The 21,535-nt window shown below is 34.3% G+C and overlaps 1 protein-coding gene and 1 long non-coding RNA gene across 3 annotated transcripts; one reads left to right on the top strand and one right to left on the bottom strand.

The window, feature by feature from the left end:
- The first annotated feature begins 14,417 nt into the window (after nt 1-14,417).
- On the top strand, nt 14,418-19,746 carry LOC120089260. Of its 2 annotated transcripts, XM_039046682.1 has the most exons (4): nt 14,418-14,635; nt 14,847-15,338; nt 16,029-17,508; nt 18,546-19,746. In XM_039046682.1, the coding sequence occupies exons 2-4, from the start codon at nt 14,981-14,983 to the stop codon at nt 19,720-19,722; spliced, it is 3,015 nt and encodes a 1,004-aa protein (XP_038902610.1). In that variant the 5' UTR covers nt 14,418-14,635; nt 14,847-14,980; the 3' UTR covers nt 19,723-19,746. The 2 variants fall into 2 exon arrangements, with proteins under 2 accessions (XP_038902610.1, XP_038902611.1); XM_039046683.1 differs by lacking the exon at nt 14,418-14,635 and having other exon boundaries at nt 15,198-15,338; nt 16,219-17,508.
- Nucleotides 19,114-19,822, bottom strand: LOC120089262. Its single transcript, XR_005485120.1, has 3 exons — nt 19,689-19,822; nt 19,349-19,426; nt 19,114-19,253 (listed from the first exon to the last, which is right to left on the bottom strand). It is a non-coding gene; the product is annotated as an uncharacterized LOC120089262 (long non-coding RNA).
- Nucleotides 19,823-21,535: the final 1,713 nt, after the last annotated feature.

Genomic DNA, 21,535 nt, shown 5'->3' on the forward strand with positions numbered 1-21,535 from the left:
TAGTTTTTATTTTGCTTTGGGTTGTAATCAATGGATTGGAGGTTCGTTCTTGATTTATGATAACTTGTAGAAATACAAGTTATTTTTGCTCTTAAGTTGGAACAATTAAGGTTTTTAATGATAAATTCTCCTCATTTTTAGAAGAAAAGCATGGATTTATTCAAACATTAGCAAACTCATGCAAAAGAAATCTTATTACTAAATATCGCGGCACTAATGCATTGTATTGCAAGATTTCAACACGAGGATTAACGTTAATGCATTAGAGAAGTGCCGCAGGGAAAGCTCTAACGCATGGGCCATGCATCGGAGGGAATTCAACGCAGAGAAGATTCATTGATCCAGGCTGATTGTGTCACATCACCACTTGCAAGTATGGGCACGAGCAGCAGGTGGCATCTGAAAAGCTTCAGAGAGTCAGGCAGCTGATCAGGGCATGGACTTTAATGCTGACCAGGGAATGGACTTTAATGCTGCCCATTCACCAAGTGGACATGACCAACGCCTATAAATAGATGAAGTCCCTCCAGAGTTTAGAATATTCGGAGCACATACAAATTATCAAGACTCTCACTCTCTGTAATTAGCATAGTCGTAGTTTAGGCTGTGCTGTGATGCCAAGACGATCAGAAGGGTTGAAAACCACCACCACCATCGGTCAGGGAGTAGAGGATGCCAAGCTTGAGAAAGACACTTCGTCCAACTCCTATACAAGTGATTGTACACAACAGAATTAAGTCAAAGAGATACAAGAGATTGTACTCTGCGACTTGACTCAATTCCTTTCATCTCATTTATCTCTTTCATTGCATTTGATTGAATATTGCTTTTGTAAAGACAATTTGCTTCTTTATAAAATTCATATATTTGATCCATCACATTTTGCCATTGTTTATTTCTTATTTATGTTGAATGCATTTATACTTTATGCAAAACTTCATTTCAAACGCTTAAGCCAACTTGATCACTTGGTAAAAGCATCTTTAACTTAGATTATTCAAGAGAATAACTAAGCTGCATCAAGTAGGACGCCTAGTACAGCTAGAGATAAACTTACTGGTGTTTATTGCATTCTGTGTTAGACGCATGCATCCTAGATATAGGTTTTGTATGTTATTGGCATTGAGAAGTGTTGAATAAAGTCTAACGCATAAACAAAAGATAAGAAAATCATCCCATCTCAACCACATCACATTCTGGTTTATGTACACTCATCTTAGATCGATGCATACCACTTACATTAAACTCCATTCTCGCATGATCCATCATTCACCACTCAACTCTTTTGTATCTTCTTGCACAGGCAAGTGTAAATACCACATTTCTCTTCATATATTTAGGAAAACCCCCTACAATAGATACAACGCAAGGACTGCGTTTGTTTAACTGAATCCCTGAGTTCGACCCTGGACTTTCCAGGAGCCTAAATTAGATTTATACTTGGGTCTGGTTTAGAAAAACTTAAACGTCATTAGAAGGAGTGTTGTGCGTTCTATTGCATCTCTCTAACGCACTAACACATTACAAATACTTAAACGCATCCAAGCATCAATGCATCTCTTATACTTAGAACTTATTCTTCCAATTTATTTTATACAATACACTCCTAGAGCGAATCACGATAGCAACGAACAATTTGTCTATGATTTGAGAGATAATCTCTATCTAATTTCTTTGAGCAGGAGCCTTATGTTAATATCTTGAAGGTTTTCTAATTAATGTAAGTGTACTCTTATGAATTCTTTAGATGTATTCATTTTAATATTAATAGAGTTTCAATGAATTCTTCTGACAAATTAATTTGTTGAAATTCTTGTTTGCAAAATCGTCATAGCCTATGAAATATTGATTGATTAAGTTGCACATTAGGATTGCATGTGTGAAGTCTAGACTTTTTCTGACCAAACGCATGTATGCCCTAATATAATCTTTTCCAAATAAATCATGCTATAAGATATGGTTTTCCGGAATGTAGTATGTCTCAACAATTGAATCCTTTCTTAATACTTTTCAGTTTTAACTTGTATGTTGCTGAGAAGGAAAAGTTTTAAATTGAACTAGGGCTGATTTGGATTTTTATCAAAATTGGCTAATTGGGATATTAGATTTTCTAATAGGTTAAGGAGTTGACAGATTCAGCCTAATTAATTGATGTCTAATGAAAGAAATTGTATAAGAACTCTCTCTTGCTCTAGAAATTAGATAGACTCCTATCCGAGATTACATTTACCTTTTTATTTCAATTTCACACATGTTATCTCTTCCACATCAAGACCCCCCATTTATCGCTCTGGTTAGAAAATTAACTTAATGAAACCAACCGCGCTTCTCTGCAGATCGACTCGAACTTGCCACTGTTACTACGTCTTTGTAGTAATAGGAGTAGTTCGACATTATAACTTTTTTTTTTACCAAACTCGAATCTTATTAACGACGTAGGTTTAAGGCCTGTAAAAAATGGCATCATTGCCGGGGAAGCCATTGACGTTTTTTTAGTTAAATTTCTAATTAGAGTATTCTTTTTCTTTTGATTTGTTTTCCTTTTTGTGTCAGTATTTTAGGCATGGACAGATATCATCAACAAGGATGGGAACAATCGAGCGGAACATCTCGGCTTAATGACGAGGTTCGTGACCTTCGAGGGCAACTTGCTGAGTTAACTTCTTTAGTTAGTCATTTGGTTGCAGGTAACCGGCTGCAAGTGCAAGCATGTGGGACTGATCACCCTAAGCAAGTATATGTCCAAGTCTACAGTGGAGCTCTATGCCACGAGACTACTCTATGGGAGGGTATCCTAGTTATATGGATGAAGATTTTCAAGGGCCCACATGGGAGGAATCATATGACTATGGAAACCTAGGATGGGACCAGTTCCACTATGATTCACCCCCTGCCACATCGACATGACGATGCATGCTCACACCGCCGACTCAGATATGTCATTAGAAGATGTGATTAGACAACTTACTATTAACAATATTTTTTTTTAGCAAGAGATCTATGACCTCCAGAAGAGCTTTAGTCTTCAGAGTGAGGTTGGAATTGATCTTTAGAGTTTGAGAGACTCAGTCACTCAATCTTCGGATTCAATTGAGAGAGGATGTGAACTCCTGCTACACACATCTTATGACATCAATGAGGTGTCTGGCGATGAGGTAATCTATGTTGGCATCGAGGATGAGTTGGAGGATAGCATGTCATATTTAGAACCAGTTTGTGAGAACTATGGAGAATCTGAGCCTAAACCCGTTGATTCCTAGGTGATGAAGTTAGAGGTTGAAAAATCTCGTCCTGTTCTGTCGTCTGGTATATCGTATATTTTTTAGTTTTGTTCTCCTTATTCTCAAGAGTCAGTTGAGTCAAATTCTTTATTTTCTATTGAGGCAGTCCTTGAGTCTTTTATTTTATTTCCTTTTACAAATATGAAAAATACCAAATTTGACCTGTCTAGTTATCTTCAAAAGATGAAGAGCCTTGTAGCCTTACCGGACTATATTGACTCATCCAAAAAGGGACCAGAGAAATACGAGAATTTCTTTGGACCTTGATAGGGGACAAGTCACGTCGAGCAACCGACGTTAAACATTTACCCTTCCTGGAGGGAACCAGGTGATAAAATTTATTGCTTGCTTTATTTGTTTTCTAGATTAGGTTTCTTTTGTTTTTGTTTTATAGGGAAGACTTAAGAGATGGGAGCATCTTTCTAAAAGGCGAGCCCGACCACCACCATCACATGCGTGACATCGTTATCAAGGGAGGTTTTCTATTCCCTTGCTTTTATTCTTTTTTTAGCTTTACTTGAGATATATTGGGGATAATGTATCATTTTAAGTTGGGGGTGGGGTACCCTTGGGTAGTATGTTATGTGCTTTAATTGCCTTGCTTGCTATTTGTTTTGTTGTTATCATGATAGTTTATGACACACTTTTCTTCTAATGAAATTTACATGAAAGAACGTTAGGACAACATGATCATGATTTTTTAGCCCAAATTTTTTTTTTCTTGTCACTTGCATCTTTAAGTCGTTTTGTGAAATTAAAGTCTTGCATGCTTAGAATTGGGTTATCTAGTTTGTATTTCTATTGCCAGCCCAAAAGGTCCACCTTTGACTTAGGAGTAACTATGCTTGTTTTAGAGCAAAACTAGATAAAGTGAATAAAATAAAGTCTACTGTGAATAGAAAAAGAGAGAGAAAAAATAAAGAAAATCAAAATACTTGCAATTCTGGAAAAAAAAAAAGCATAAAAAATGAGGCACATGTCGGCGTGTCTGCAAAAAAAAAAAGAAAAAGTAGTGTGTATGTGCATGGATAGAAGTGAAAAGAGCTACCTTCGCCGTGTCTAGTTAGGGCCTGCGAGAAAAGAGTGATAGGTTCCTGGCGGTGGGGTGTGAAAGCTAACCTTCTAGGTAAAAGAAATGTCCTTTTATGTCTTGTGTGTGTGAGTTTAGGCACCCTTGTCTTAGTGTTGCCCCTTTTTTTTTGCAAGTATGGTATGTCCAAGGTCGGTAATCAAACCAAAGTAAGGGAAAACGGGATGCGGACCTTATAAAACTCTTCCGGGTTGTGCAAACTTAACTAACAAAACTCTAAGCTCACTCATGCATGAATAGATCAAGAATCATATTTAAACTTGTGCTTCATTGATCGATCATAATTGATTTTCGTTCTTGATTTCAAATTCATTCTAACTAACTGTTGAGACTGGAGTAACAACACTACGAATTAAGCTAGCATGTTTTGTGTTTCTACCTTGCTCGGGACAAGCAAGAATTAAGTTGGGGGTGTTTGTTGCTCTCAAAAGAGCTAATATTCCTAGCTTAATTCGAGCTTGTTAGTGGATTTTATGTGTTTATTTCTCTATTTTGTAGGTATCAAGCAACCTTGAGGTAGAATTAATCATTTGGTGAAGAACAGAGTTAATTTGAAGCAATTTGGAGTTAATTTGAACATCTGGACTTCAAATGAGTTGAAAAGACCAAATTGCCACCAAGTTCCACCGAGTTTGAGGCAGCCATCGAGCACGATCGAGTACCATCGCGTAAGAGGTTGTCGAGTAATCAAGAAAATGTTACCGAGTGATCAAGGATCGAGTAGTGAGTTTCTGGCAGTGGACGCAGTGTTGCAACGCTTCTCCAAGCATCGTGACACTCTGAGCTGAATCAATGCTAGAATCCCAACGCATCCTGATGCTTCACTTCAATGCTTGAAGGGAGAAGCATCAGCGTTGCAATGCTGCAAAGAATGACGGACAAGGAGCTAAGCGTGCGCGCAACCGAGCGTTGGGCTAAGTGTTGGACTGTTTGTCTGACGCTTCCATCTCGCCGCATTAGCATTGCAACGCTGCAATGAATCCTATAAATATATCTCCTCAACCCTAGGTCAAAACATGCAGAATTTTGGAGGCCCAATCGATGGAGGCCGAAGTTAAACTTCATTCTTCTTCTATTCCTTTCAATTTTTAGTATCTTTAGGTTAGTTTTTATTTTGTTTTTGGGTTGTAATCGATTGATTGGAGGTTCATTCTTGATTTGTCTATGAATTGAGAGGTAATCTCTATCTAATTTCTTTGAGCAAGAGCCTTATGTAATTTCTTGAAGGTTTTCTAATTAATGTAATTGTACTCTTTTGAATTCTTTGGATGAATTCGTTTTAATATTAATAGAGTTTCGATGAATTCTTCTGACAAATTAATTTGTTGAAATTCTTGTTTGCAAAATCGTCATAGCCTATGTAATATTGATTGATTAAGTTGCACGTATTAGGATCACATGTGTGAAGTCTAGACTCTTTCTAACCAAATGCATGTATGCCCTAATATAATATTTTCCAAATAAATAATGCTACAAGATATGACTTTCCAGATTGTAGTATGTCTCAACAATTGAATCTTTTCTTAATGCTTTTCAGTTTTAACTTGTATGTCGCTGAGAAAGAAAAGTTTTACATTGAATTAGGACTGGTTTGGATTTTTATCAAAATTGGCTAATTGGGCTATTAGATTTTTTAATAGGTTGAGGAGTTGACAGATTCAATCTAATTAATTGATGCCTAATGAAAGAAATTGCATAAGAACTCTCTCTTGCTCTAGAAATTAGATAGACTCCTATCCTAGATTACATTTACCCTTTTATTTCAATTTCACGCATGTTATCTTTTCCACATCAAAATCCCTCATTTATCTCTCTGATTAGAAAATTAAGTTAACGAAGTCAATCGCGCTTCTTTGCGAATCGACTCGGACTTGCCACTGTTACTATGTCTTTGTAGTAATAAGAGTAGTTCGGTATTTACAAATTTCTTTTGCTTCAGTTTGGAGTCGAATTAACGACATTATTTCCCAAGTCCGTACATCGCATTTTCAAAGTTTTTTCCTAATTATTTTAGATAAAAGAGGTATAAATAACTTGTATTTTTACAAGTTATCAACATACTTTAACCATACATTAAACTATATAATATAGCAATTATATTATAACATGCATACTATTTTGGGGCTATTTGGGGACCCAACATGAGATGGTATATCCCCACATCCTATATCATCTCAGTGTTTGGAGACCCATTATCCTATCTCACTGATTTTAATTAACTTTTTACCTATTTTCAGAACGTATTTCGTATCTCACCATCATTTTCCTTTCGTGTATCATATATCATCTCAATACTTGAACATACTCGATCATGCTTGAATACACTCAATCATACTTGAACGTACTCAATCATGCTTGAACATACTCAATCATGCTTGAACATACTCGATCATATTTGTAACACCCTGATTTTTTATTATTTATATAATTTCAGTAATTTTTATTAATTAAGGGCATTTTTGGAATTTTTGGACTTAAGTGTAATTACGGGAATTTAATTATTGACGTTGAAATTATTTAATTTGGAAATTAATGGATTGACGTTGAAATTATTTAATTTGGAAATTAATGGATTGACGTTGAAATTATTTAATTTGGAAATTAATGGATTGAGTTGAAATTATTTAATTTGGAAATTAATGGATTAACGTTGAAGTTATTCAATTTGGAAATTAATGGCAGGAATTAATTTCATTTTGGAAGGAAGGGGTGTTTCAATTTAATGGTTTAATCGGAGGGAAGTTATGGAAATTGGACTTTTAATGTCACACAAATTTAGTTTGAAATTAATGTCAATAATCAATTTCATTGTGGAAGGGAGTGAGTTAAATTCTTTGTGAATTGAAAATTTTACGGGAGAAAATGATTAAAAGTTAGAAGCAGGGTCTGATTGAAGGAAAAATTTGGAGATTGGAATATTGAGGGTGGTTATTGCTCAGTCTTCGTTGGGGAATTGAATTTAAAGATTTATTATTGAAGACTGCCGCTTGGATCGATATCTGAATCTAGTATCGAGGTAAGTAATCTTACTACTGGAACTGCCCACGGGTCAAGCTCTAGATGTATGCTAGCATGATAGATGGATGTTATGGCAGAATGACAACATAATAGACTGATTACTATTATAACCAATATATATTCTAGTATGAGATCTGAAAGATTTATTTGTGCACCTAGACACTTGAATGCTAGCATGAGATTATACGTGATTTCATATGGTTGTATTTGATCTGAGGATATTGAGGTATACATGTATGTTGTAGAACCATGAAGTTGAGGTATATGTGTATGTTGTAGAGCCATGATGTTGAGTTTTATATGTATGTCATAAATTCGTACAATGATGATTATGATGTTGAGACTGTGCAAATGTCCTTACTTATTAGTTAGATGCCCATTAGATATTGTGTTTCCTTCGGAATTCACTAGTTTATATTTCCTTCGGGATTCACCCGTTTGTGTTTCCTTTGGGATTCACCAGATTGTGTTTCCTTCGGGATTCACCAGAGGTAGTGGGCATACTTAACTACAGTAGGATAGGACTCAGTTTTCTTTTGTTTCATGTGTATATATGTCCCTTGAGAACTAGAGCAGTTTATGTGTTTTACCAGAGGTAGGCATCTAGAGGACATAGATGCCTAGCCTGACCCCGGTAGTGGAGTTACGTACTGAGTATTTTATACTCATTCTTTCTCATGTTGTTGTTTCAGGTAAGGGTAGAGATGCGCCGGCGAATGAAAAGCAGAATCCGTGATCGAGCCACTGGGACCAGTTTTTATGCTTCCGCTCATAAGACTTAGATTTCCTTTCATGTTTTGCTAAATTTTTCAGTTTTTATGTTTGAAACTTATTATTGAGAATTGTTTTTCATACTTATTTATTAACCTTTATGATTTATGGGTACCCTGAACTTCCCTTATCTAATTAGCATTTATTTCACCATAAAAGAGTGTCGTTTAAGTTCCATGCATGCATAGTTTTTTTTAGTAACGGCCTAACTTAAGTCCTAGGGAGTCGGGTCGTTACAATACTCGATTATACTCAATCGGTCATACTCGATCATGCTCAATTGTTCATACTCGATCTTGCTTGATCATACTCGATCATACTCACGTATTTTACACATTTTCAATATTATGCATTATTAGTTACCTCATTTATTAAACTGTCCACCAACTTTAGTAATGACTGTTTCTGATTGTTTGCTAATTTTATTAATGACTATTCTGATTGTTTCCTGATTTTATTCTACTTGCGTATTTCCACTACCCATTCAACCACTTCATTAATGACTCAACCAATTTATTAATTGGATTTGAGTTCATTCATGATGTAAACTTAATATTCTAAGGCTGGTCACACTTTTTTTTTAATATTTGTTGGGTTGTTATTAATGTTCAATAACCACCCCTCTCCCTTCACTTTTCCTATATAACAACATTGGTCCTTCTCTATTTACTGAGAGCCTCCACTGTCCAAGATTTATTTTGTCAATCCGGTGAGTTATTTAACTTCGATTTCTCCTTCTCTACTTTCTAATGTTTGGTTATGTTATTTTCATATTATTAAGTTTATAACTTTTGGTTGTTTGATGGGTGGTAGGGTGTCTCATTGTGTTTTGATCCGCAACCCGTGGACTCCATCCATATCGTACTATTTTTTCTAACTTCTTTTTGTTGTTTTGTTATGCAGCCCAAACTAATACGGAATATTCAATTAGTTTGAGGTTGGTGTGTTACTTTTTTTTTTGTATTCCCTTATATTCCATTTCAGTTGTATTTTCTAGTGTTATTAATTTTGGTGTGTTACTTATATAATGGAAATATTACACAGATTATTTGACATTTTTTGGTGTAATTAATTTTTTTTAATTTTTTTTATGAGTATTTGCATTGTCTTCATTCATTTTTAATGTTTACATGCTTCTTAATATTGAAGTTACCTAAGTTACCTTGCAAAAGTGTGAGATTTTTATTTTTGGAAGATTGAATAATAAAAATATAGCTTAATTAATTAATAAATATAAATATATTACTTAAACTTAATAAGTTTCAGTAATTAATATAATCATTTTTAATTATTTTAATACAAATTATCAATGTAATTATTTTTAATTATTTTAATATAAAATTGAACTGTATACCATATCTTGAGATTGAGAAGAATAAAAAAATGCAATCAATGTCTTGTTCCAAATAGGATGGATACAATAATTGGATTATAAGTTTTTTTTTTAAAAAATAGTGTTCATACAAGTAAATTATTATAGAGTACAAAAACTAAACCAGATACCACTGATATAACAACCATGCACACCATCAGAACTCTCCATACATCAGAACTTCCCATATCCTATATCATCTCAGTGTCCCAAACAGCCAACGTACATCATGTACATATATATCAAATATAAAATATGCATGATCATACAATTTCATTAAATAATACAACTCTTATATATTAAACTAATGAAATAACAAATCATGCTATTATATCATATAACACTTATATACTAATATGATGTATGAACATGCTTAATCGTATAGTGGGATTTTAAACTATATGACATACAATATGCAACATATAAATAATATAATTAAATTTACATCTCATGCACATTAAAACTATATAATAAAGCATTAATCAACCAAATATCGGCATCCTAAGAAAATAATTAAACTAATATAACTAATTTATATTTATTTAATTATAAAAAAATAAAATTAAAAATACAAAAAAAAAAAAAAACTTTCCACGATTTGCTGCTCGCATGCGTGCACGTGCGACACTACTTCTCGGAGCGTAACGATTCTCTGCCCGTAACGTAGTTACGCTAGCTTTTCTTACCGCTTACCCTACGACACAACGTCTCTATGCTAGGCATCAACATCGCAATGTTGTTGCCTAGTGTCACTATGTTAGGCCTTCTGTGTTGCGGCGTAAAGCATAGTGTAGCTACGCTGTGCATTACATTCCAACACAGAATGCTATTCTCTACATCAAACTTCATCTGAATTGCTCTATTTTTTATCTCATGCATCAACAACTCTTGCCAAACTCAATGACCCAGACTTATAGACTCAATAGCAGAATTTTAAATGCCCAAAACACCAACCTCTTATATCGATTTCATCAATGGAAATAATTCTGAATCTAAGTGCCAATACTTAAAGCATCTATTAAGCAAACCATTAGCATACATTAAATGTATAAATGAACACATCATACTATTTTGTAAAAATTTAGAACAACAATTGAAGGCAAAAATTGGACTCTGATATCAATTGAAGGGATTGAATTCCATAGCGAAAGCGTTTAATCGTCTTTTGCCCCAATTCTTGTTACAAAATAAATATAGAACAAAGATGAAAAACTAAACAAGATTTTTATAGGATTGGAGGGGAGAAGAACAATACCTTTAAAGAATCTTATTAATGTCTCTTCTCCTGATCTTAAAAAAAAAAAAAAAAGCACGATCACCGATCTTCTTTGCTATTTTCTTTGAATAAAGAGGATGGTAGGATCCCTTTTGGAAGTCAAGGGAATAGATAATAGTTTTTAGCAAAGAACTCTTCTTTGTAGAATATGAGAACAAAGGAGTGAGAGAGATTAGTCAATGAGAAAAATCTATAAAAAAAAAAAAAAAACAAAAACAAAAAAAAAAGAAGAAAAAAGAAAAAACAAAATTGAATTTCTCAACCCCTTTGCAAAATGCAAACTCTGCATGTTTAATACGTGAGAGTAGTTGTAACTCCCTTTTACCCCACTATTCCATTCCCTTCCCCTCCAACGTAGGGAGTTAGTTAATTGATTTTAATTAAATTCATTTAATTAAAATAAATTAATTATTAATTAATNCTTAAGTTGCTAATTAAATATATTTAAGATGTAAAAGTAAAATAAATTTACGAGAGGATAAAAAAAATTAGGGTATTATTTAAATATATAAAATAAAATTTAATTAACCTAACTAAATATCATATATTTAAATTAATGTACGTATAAATCATATTCTATTGTACATAGTCTCTCTTAACCTATAATTTTAATGTGAATCTTAATTCACATTAATTTTAAACTATAGTTTAAATATAATCTAATTTATATTAAATTAATATTTGAATCTTATTCAAATATTAATATTCTCATATTATGTAACTTGATTTGAGTCTTATTCAATATTAATTATATATTATAATGTATAAATGTATCAATATATATTATACTAATTGTATATATAATTTAATTTCCCTTAAATTAATTTGAGCATTTCATATTTCTTCCACTTAAAATCCTTATTGAATCCGTTTATGAGCTAGTAAAGGGACCTAATAGACCTAGATTTCAATGATACATGATTAATTAATTAAACTCTTTAATTAAGTTAATCTTTATTCATTAACTATGGGGCACTCCACTAAAGACTCGAAGTTGCACTGCTATGAATTGGAGTATATTTATGTTTCATTTAATTAACCATATTATGTAAGTAAACACTTCACAAATTATCTGTTACTACAGTTAGCCAAATTAACGTTTTACCCCTGTAATTAACTCTTGTATTTTAAGTATTACTAATCCTATAATGAATAATTTTGTTTATGGTCTACCCATAAACGAAATCCCTCTCGAGCCAGTGAGAGGGTGAAACCTTATTGTTTAAGTCTCGGAGTTAGCACTTAAGGGAACAATCCGTCTACTTTCCCTAAAGTCGGGAAGGAGTGAATTCCATATTGTGAAACTATGTTTCCAGCTCTTCACTTGGTATCGTCCCCAAAATGATAGACATATTGAGTTGGCCGCTAAGACCATTTTCATCCATACAAATCAAAGAACGACCCTCATAAGTAGGAGTTCATAACTCACTCACAATTAAGATCAAGTTAAATGGTCGTCGCTTGAAATATAAATCTCTTTAATTAACGATGTTGCATAAAGAGATTATATATTTCAGTGGTTCGGTCTTATAAAGGCTCACTTTATAGAATATCCCTACTTGTGTGTCATCACATGAACAATTTAGATCAAATTGTTTGTAACACTTACAGCAGTTGTAATATTTACAAAGTGAGTCGTATCGATAGTGTTACCAGAATGAGGTACCAAACCTTATTCATATGCTATAGATCTTTTAGGTTATTCCTTAAACATTATCTACTTATATGTCAACCACATACTGTTCAAATTACATTAATAATCTCAAATCTTGGTTTATTAGATTTGAGTTATGCAAAAGATAAATAAACACTTTATTTACTCAAATAAAAGAATACTTTATTTATTAATAATCAAAGATGAAAACATCGATATTCATATAAATATCAGAAACTCAAGTTTATGGATATATCAATAGATATTTTGAGAAAAGTCACAGAGATCACAAACTTATAAAAATATTGTGAATTTTTTAGTGAAAATTTATAATAAACTTATTTAAGTAATAAACTACGCATATCCCCCAACCTCTTTTTATTGTAGCATGCAAATGGGCTTCACGTTGTGGGCTTTAGGCTATGGGCTTCCAAAGGCTAATAGTAGTGTAAACTTTGAAAAGTTATCAAAATCATTATACAAATATCGCTGACAAATGATATTTTGACGATATTTAATTATAATATCGGCCATATATTGCGATATGGAAGGAAAAACGATTTTATCTCTTCATTTCAGATCATTGAGTAAATATTAGTGATAAGTCGACGATATTTTGGTGATATATTACGATTTTTTTATCCATGTTAATAATTTGTTTCAAAATTTATATAAATTATGAGATTTAGGACATAAATTTTAACGTATGGACACTAACGATGTAATGTGTGCTTGATTTTTAACCTTCGTCTGTTTGTTCAAGAAGACCTTAATTAATTTCTTAATTAATATAGATGCTTAATTTATTGGATTTGAAAACATCTATAGGAATTAAACATCCACATTAAGTGAGGTAATCTAGCTAAGACGATCAATAATCCAGGTAGCATAAATTACTAATCATTCCAATATTGAAATTGATTAACAATCAATATGTTTGTACAGGGATTGTTCTAAACAACCTAAAATCCACAACTAAAGATGCTTTTCTCTCGCAAGCAAAGAATAGATGAGAAATTGCAAAATAACTCATGAACTCAATGCATAGAAAAATTAAACCACATTCAAGAACAATAAAATCAACAAACATACATTCGAGAATAGAAAACTTCAAGTCTTCCCATCAAAACTAATGGGCTTCAATCCTACCCTAAACTAGAAAAGAGTACCTTAGCCACTCATGATGTTATACAATCTCCTCATGGCCATAGATAAACTCAAAAGTAAAATAACATAATGAAAACGACAAAAAAAAAAAAAAAATAGAGAAAAAGTGCAAAAGAGACTAAAGCTCGGCGGAATGATTTGACCTAAAATTGCATATTTATAATTTTTATCGTGATGTGGTGCTTTGTTGTGTGCATCTTTGTCCATGATAATTTGTAATGTCGTTGTGTTGCAGGACAATGCCGCAACATTACTTGAAAACTGAGTGTTCTGTCAATCGTATCATGTCGCAGCGCTGATCAATGTTGTTACGCTCTCACCCCTACTTAGCCTCTGGTTTTGATGTCGAGCACAACGTTGTGCTAGATCGTTTAGGGGCATTTTTGTAACTTTTCATCTTTTGCTCGTTTAATGTTTCCAAAGCTCCATTTTGGTTCGTTTTGGTCCAATTTCAGTTCCATCGGCCAATTCTACTCTTTAGATGTTCAATACCTATAAAACCATAGAATAAACATGTAAAATCACAGAATAAGTCTAGATTAAGTGAAATAAGATAACACCTTTTGATGACTATCATGTATTTAAGAGGGAACAAGTTAGAGAATATATGTTTCATCGATAATTGGTATAGAAAAATACAATAGATCGTGCAAAAGGATTGGATTATCTTAATAGAGCAAAATAACTACACCTCATTCTAATTGTTTATGAATTTTATTAAAGTTTACTCGATTTTATTTTTAATTCTCCCAACACTACACACCAAACTAAAGAGACACCCTAGTTTGAACCCGGGTGTGTGTCAAATATTGAGGTGAGAAGTTGAATCCAGGCTTTTGGAAAAATTTTGGTTCAAACGAACCGAACCGGTTTTAAGTAGTAGAGTTATGTAGGGTTTAAGTCCTTTCCCTCCCTTTCCTTGAGCCCTTTTCCGTCGCCTCCCGGTGCCATCGCCGTTCGCGGCCGTTCTCCTCCAACCCAAAGTCGTTCGCCGCCGATCTCTGCCGTATGTTCCTGCTTCATTCTATTTTATACTTAATCTTACTTCCATTTTCAATGCTCTGTTTGTTCACCTGCAACACTATCTGCATTCATTCTTGAGATTAGAAACGTTGATGATTCCAAGCAATTTGATCATTGTTTGAAAATGTTGATGCACTGACTACTGCTTGACTTGCATGTTACTTTAAGGTTTGCATTTTGTAATTTTGCTTCAGGTTAGAGATGGCTTAAAATCTGCTACAAGAAGTTGGGGACCTTTGGTTCTTAAACCTTTATTAAGCATTACCCATCTCTCTGAAACCCTAATTCTTAAACCCACCATCGTTTTCTTATTCTCAATCCGCCTATCATGAGGCTCTTATCCTCACTTTCCTCTCTCTGTTCTTCTTCTTCTTCCTCCTGCTCCTCTGTTTCTTTTCCTACACGCGCTCTACTTCTTCACTTTTCTCAATTATCAACTTATTCGAGGAGCCACGACGAGGAGTCTCGAAATGTGAGGGTTTCGGTATGGTGGGACTTCGAGAATTGCAACATTCCTGCTGGTATCAACGTCTTTAAGATCGCTCATTTAATCACTGCCGCTGTAAGGGCCAATGGCATCAAAGGTCCTGTTCAGATTACTGCTTTTGGTGACGTTTCACAGCTCTCCAGGGCGAACCAGGAGGCTCTCTCTTCTACTGGAATTAGCCTGACCCACATTCCTCACGGTTAGTTGTGGCTTTCCCTGTTCAAATTTATCACTTTCTGTTTACCGAGTTTAATAGTGCTTTTGGGTTTTTGTGTTCATATATTTTTAAACCAATTTCAATTGATCGATTGTTTGGAGTAGAAAAATGGTCTATATCTCCATGATACTTGATAGTATCTTATTGGAAGTTTTCTATTCTACTTAAGCGTGGGAGAGGTTTCCTAATATTCTCATATTCTTTTGTATGATTGAGATGCCGTAACTTAATTTAGTCTTAGTTGTATATTTGTAAATAAGGATACTATTTAGTTCTTGATTAATCTCTGTTCAATCTTGCGCTGCAAAACTATATTAGGATGCTGAATCGGGAATACAAGTTGGATTAGTAGTATCTATGAAGTTAAATATGGTGCCTATCAAAGCATATATACTCGAATAACTTACACTTGAGTGCTTAACATTATGGTTACATGGATTGCTATAAATAATGAGGCTATCTGGGTTGGATAAAAATGCTGATGTGAAATCTTCAGAGAACCGTAAATCAACCAATAAAGCGATAGTTAGACTGATTGGGGTAACTGATGAGTGGTTGTGGCAAAGTTTTTTTAGTGATTAATGTAATGGAACTTACATGAAGATTTGTAATTTATTTGTTCTTGGTAAACCTTTTTGTCAAACTTCACCTTGTAATATTTTTCTAATGTAGGTGGTAAAAACAGTGCTGATAGGTCTCTTCTTGTAGATCTTTTGTACTGGGTTTCTCAAAACCCTCCACCAGCACATCTTTTTCTAATTTCCGGTGACAGGGACTTTGCTAGCATTTTGCACCGTTTAAGAATGAATAATTACAATGTGTTGCTAGCAAGCCCTGAAAGTGCTCCTGGTGTTTTATGCAGTGCTGCAAGCATCATGTGGCATTGGCATACTTTGATTAGAGGGGAAAATCTAGTCGGAAGGCATTTTAATCAACCACCGGATGCTCTGTACGGTTCTTGGTATGGCCATTATAAGGTTCCTCTTGAAGACCCATTTCCAGTTAATGAGCAACCATCTTCTTTACGAACTGAGGAGGTTTCTGAGCTCAGTTCAGATTCTAAGCCCCGTCCCATTCCAAAGACAGTCGTTAGGCAAATACATAACATTTTGAAATTGTATCCCAAAGGACTCCACATTACAGAACTCTGCTCAGAGTTGGGAAAGAGTTGTATATCTATGGATAAGGACTTTTATGGTTACAAAAAGTTTTCTCGCTTTCTTTTGTCAATGCCAGACATTTTAAAGCTTAAAAAACATGATGATGGCCAATTTATTGTCCATATGGTCACTCCAAAGTGGCCTAAAGAACCATTGGAGTCCAGTAGAGGTACATCTGGTAATGGCACTGAAGAACAGGACACTAATCTGATAGCGAAGTTAAATAATAATGGTTCCTCAACAGATTCGACGTGTGTACCAGTCCTTCCATCCAATGCCCAAGACAAACCATTGAAGGTGAAACCATCTTCTGAATATGGTAAGCATATTAGTCTAGCTATGGAAGGGGAAGCATCAAGATGCCCGGTTTTGGAGCCACCTGTTATTGAAGATTCAAAGCAAACCAGTAAATTTGAAGCTGACAGTAATATGACTCCTTCAATTGAACAGCATTCTAAGGCCAAGATGAGTTTTTTTAGTAGAATATGGAGAAGGCTTTTAGGTAATAATGACACTAATTCTAAAAATGGGAGTCATTGTATTTCTGAAAAATGCTCTACATCAGATGACACCTCGAAGCAGAAAAGTTGTAGTGGCCTTGTGGCTACTTATTCTGGCGACAGCCCTCGAGAGGCAAAAACTGAAGGAAGAACAACTATGCCAATGAGTGAAGATGCTAATTCAGTGCATCAAGTTTCAAATTCACCTGATCTTGAGTCTGCCAAGCTTCAGAAAACAGTCATGGTTGCTATTGCACATGATGATAAATCTAGTTCTGATCTAGAACTATTTGGTAGCATTAGAAATTGGTTCAAGTTTTGGGCAAAGAAAACTGAGAACGGTGAAGTCAGCGAGCATTGTTGTGAACAAAACCAGTTAAAGAATCAATCTGGAAAACATCATCTCTTTTCCAGCAATTCTTTTTGGCAAGACATGCAATCCTTTATGGAAACACCTAAAGGAGTTGAGGTTATTTCGCGGTCAAAAACCAGGTTTGATATATTCTTTCTTTTTATGTATCCACATATTCTTTGCGTCAGCAGCTAACTGTTGGGTTTCTGCCGTGCTCATTTTGGCTTGTTTGTTTTTTTTTCCCTTTGGCCAATTATTTTAACTTCTCCAAATTGAGCATTATATAATTCAGGTTTAAGTGTCATTTTGGCCACTGAACTTGTAACTTTGTTTTATTCTAGTCTTGAATGTTTAAAATGTTTATTTAGACCTTCAACTTAAAAAAAAGGCTTCTTGAAGAGCATAGCTTAGCATTTACCCAAATTAAGGTTTTAATCTCAAGGTCTCTAATTCTTCTTTAAGTCTCAAAAAGCTCTATGACCATAAAAATTGAAATTAATTCCCAATGATTTTGCAATTCAAATGGACAAAAAAAACGTACCAAGAGCACAGCGTTTCTCTTCTAGAACATTTCAAATGTGGATATTTGAGCTTGTTTAGATGCTTTGAATCGTTTTTGGACCCTTTATGTGATTTCATGATGTTTGGATTGATGCTTACATGTAACATGAAGGAGGAAATAAAGAGGCTGGGAAAAAGGACATCTTGTCATCTACCAGAAATTATATTGATGATGTATTTAAATGAGTCAAATTGGGATGCAAACTCAGAAAAATGGGGCAAGCGAGGGGTAGAGAGGTGTTCTTTGATGGATGATTATACCAGAATGTCAAAACATGGGCAATGGCCTACGGTCTGTCCCATGTATATTCTGATACTAAACCCAAAACTCACTTGATTTGTGGGTTACATATTCAGGCCGCATAAGTTGTATAAGTGATTAGTCAACTCTCATATATTGCCATAAGTCGTAACAGCAAGGACTGGAATAGTTCCTTTTTTAAAGTAAATGGACTAAAATGGATATTTTAAAAGTTTAAGAACTAAAATAGAATAAAGCTGAAAGTTTAGGGACCAAACGAGATCTAAATCTATAATTTAATTGTTTTATACCTTTGAATGATCTTATTGGATTTATAATGTGTACTTACTTTTTTCCTGCTTTGACTTGCTTCAGGTCTGAGATAGCTCAAAATCTGCTAGAGGGAGGACCTCCAGTTCTTAAATCTTTAAGCACTAGTGATCTCTTCGACTTCTTGGAATTGTTAATATCAGATAAGAAATGGGTGGAGGAATTCCCATCTGAAACAAATCCTTTTAAGCTCACTCTCTCTATTGCTAGGAAAAACTCTAGCATGGAATCGTTGCATCATGCAAATGGGTTGACATCAATCTTTGTGAACAAAGAGTCACAGTGCAGCTTCCAGGGATCTCGAGAACATGATTCAGATTCAGATAAGAAAAATGAAAATATTTCTCAAGCTACAACTATGACTAAAAACAAGTTTCCAGATAGGACGAGATTCGAGATATTAGGCGACTGTCAAAAGCTTGTGGATGAGATCTTGAGGGATCACCCAGAAGGATATAATATTGGGGCCTTCGGAAGCCTGTTTCTTGAGAAGTATGGGTATCATCTTGATTGGCAAAAGCTTGGTTACCCTAAGTTGGCATCCTTGCTACAGATAATACCTGGAGTGACAATAGCATCCACCTTTATAATTCCTACCAGTAAGGCCCCAAAAGTTTCCAAGCTGGAAACAGCTCTTCTCAGTGATTCTGAGAAAAACACGTTTGATGCCATAGCGAACTCTGATAATGAATCATCTGACCTGCCTAGAAAGGATGGTGATTTTGAATCTGCGTGGGAAGAATTAGGTCCAATCTGCACAGATTGTAGCAGTGAAAACAAAGCGGAATTGGCATTGAATAGTGAAACAATAGAAGCAACCGAGAAAATACAAAAAGTTTATTATGAACCTCTCCTTTCAGAGGATGAATCAATGGAGACTGATGGAGAGTCTTGTCCTGCTACAGAAGTGCCAGCGAAACAACGAGCTAATGAGGAAGAAAGTTCGTTAATACAGATCCTTGATTCATGGTATAGCAGCCAAGAAGATAGTAAGAATGACAAGACAGAAAATAGTTATGAGACGGTTGATTGTTCTGAAAATAGTTCGAAGCTTTCTAGTTTAGTTCCCAAAAGTGAAGTAAATACAGGAAGCTTTTCTAGAAAGCAAAGACATCAAAAGGACTATTCTTTTGTAACAGACACTGATGAAAATGACAAGGAAAAGCTGATTGATGGGATTTTGGGTACCTTGAAGAAATTGAGCAAGTCCGCAGATACATAACTGAATCTAGCATGATGGAAAATATAGTTGAGTACAATTTTTTTGGATCAAGTATTCATAATGCCGCATCGATTTTTATTCTTTTTTTCGTACGAAAATTATTATTTGGTATTTCAGATATACTATACAAAGATATTCAATTTAGAAAGGGTTGTTGGGCCCTGTAAAGTGGATGGTGGTAGGGGTGTCCAAAAATTGGACAAAACCGACGAACCGAACTGAATCGAATCAAATCGACTGGTTTATTCCGGTTTCTTCTTAAAATATGGAAGAGTCGGTTCAGTGGCAGAGAGAACTGAATAATTCGGTTCGGTTCTCGGTCAGGTCAGGAGCTCAAAAAACCTATAGAACCGAACTGAACCAACGTTATTATATATTTCTAATTTTGAAAAGTAAGCCCTCAGCCCACTGCCCACATCTCAGTCCAAAGCCCGCATCCCTCAGTCCAATGGCAGAAAATAAAACAAGTAAAAAATAAAAAACAAAACAAAATCCTAAAACTAAAGAAGACCCTCCCCACCCACACGTCCCCCTTCTTCCATCTCCACCTTCCTGTCTTCGATGGCTTCAGAAAGATCTCCACGGTTTCAGCCATTCGAAGCTCTATTGCTAGGGCCACGATCAATCAGCATTTCAAGTTCGACAGTCCATACCACATGGAGTTTGACCACCACGACAAGGATTTTTCTTTTTTTTTTTTTTGGAAACAAAACACAGATTTTTAAGATTGATTTGGTGTTTAAAGTAAAGTTCACTTCGTTTTTCGTTTATACTAAAATGTCTATTTTGGTTTCAGTCTGCACATAATAAAATGTTGAATCTGTGTTAGAACCCCAAGCATCTCTCTCTCTCTCTTTTAATTTTTTTTTTAATTATTATTTGGTAAAGTGGATTTATTTCCAAGCTATTCTTTTTATTATTATTATTATTTAAAATCACATAGTGTAGCTTGAAACATGTGTACATACCAATATACATCATTTTTGTATATAGTTGATATATCTCAAAATCAATTTTTGAAATTTCTCTCTCAAATTTTGAATCATCTTTTTTTTTCTCTCTCTCGATCACCATATTTATTCTCTCTTTAACATCATTACGTAAGTATTTTTTTTTTTTTTTGCAATTTTTTCTACATGTCAATTTTTCATCTTCGCCATATATTGTATTCTATTTGTGTTCGATTTTTTTTTTTTGAACTTTTTGATTATTGTTGTTTGATGTTTCTTTTTATTTTTTCCCCCTTCGATTTAGCTTTTAACGAATTGTATTATTTTTTGTTCAATTTTTAATGGGTTATCAGATGTATAGTTGATATACCAAATTATATTTAAATCAAATTTCAATTGTTCTGTTTACTTTAAATTTGGTATGTCAATAGTGTATTTATAAATAATCAATATTTTAAGTGTATGAGCACTGTATCTAATCGTAATGAACACTTATATCTCTTGAAAAGTTAGGGGAAAAAGAAAAAACACCAGAGTTACGTGGAAAAACCTAGATTAGGGAGAAAAAACCACGATAAGAGTTTTTATTTTTAATTCAGATACACAATACACAATACAAGAACAGGTATAAATAACCAAACAATGAGAAACCCTAGACTGATAAAAGACAAAAACGCCCTTAGGGCTAAAATTTCAACACTCACCTCAAGTTGGGGCGTAGATGTCAATGAGACCCAACTTGCTAACACAGGTGTCAAAAGTCTATCTGGGTAACCCTTTGGTGAGAACATCCACAACTTGTTGGCTGGACGAAACATAAGGGATGCAAATGCTACCGTTATCCAGCTTTTCTTTGATGAAGT

This window comes from Benincasa hispida, chromosome 10 (assembly GCF_009727055.1).
Source record: "Benincasa hispida cultivar B227 chromosome 10, ASM972705v1, whole genome shotgun sequence".
Lineage (NCBI taxonomy): Eukaryota > Viridiplantae > Streptophyta > Magnoliopsida > Cucurbitales > Cucurbitaceae > Benincasa > Benincasa hispida.

Coding starts and splice junctions, on each gene's coding strand:
- LOC120089260 (XM_039046682.1), top strand. CDS start 14,981: ATGAGGCTCTTATCCTCACTTTCCTCTCTCTGTTCTTCTTCTTCTTCC. Junction 15,339..16,028: donor CCTGACCCACATTCCTCACG/GTTAGTTGTGGC, acceptor TTTCTAATGTAG/GTGGTAAAAACAGTGCTGAT. Junction 17,509..18,545: donor ATTTCGCGGTCAAAAACCAG/GTTTGATATATT, acceptor GACTTGCTTCAG/GTCTGAGATAGCTCAAAATC.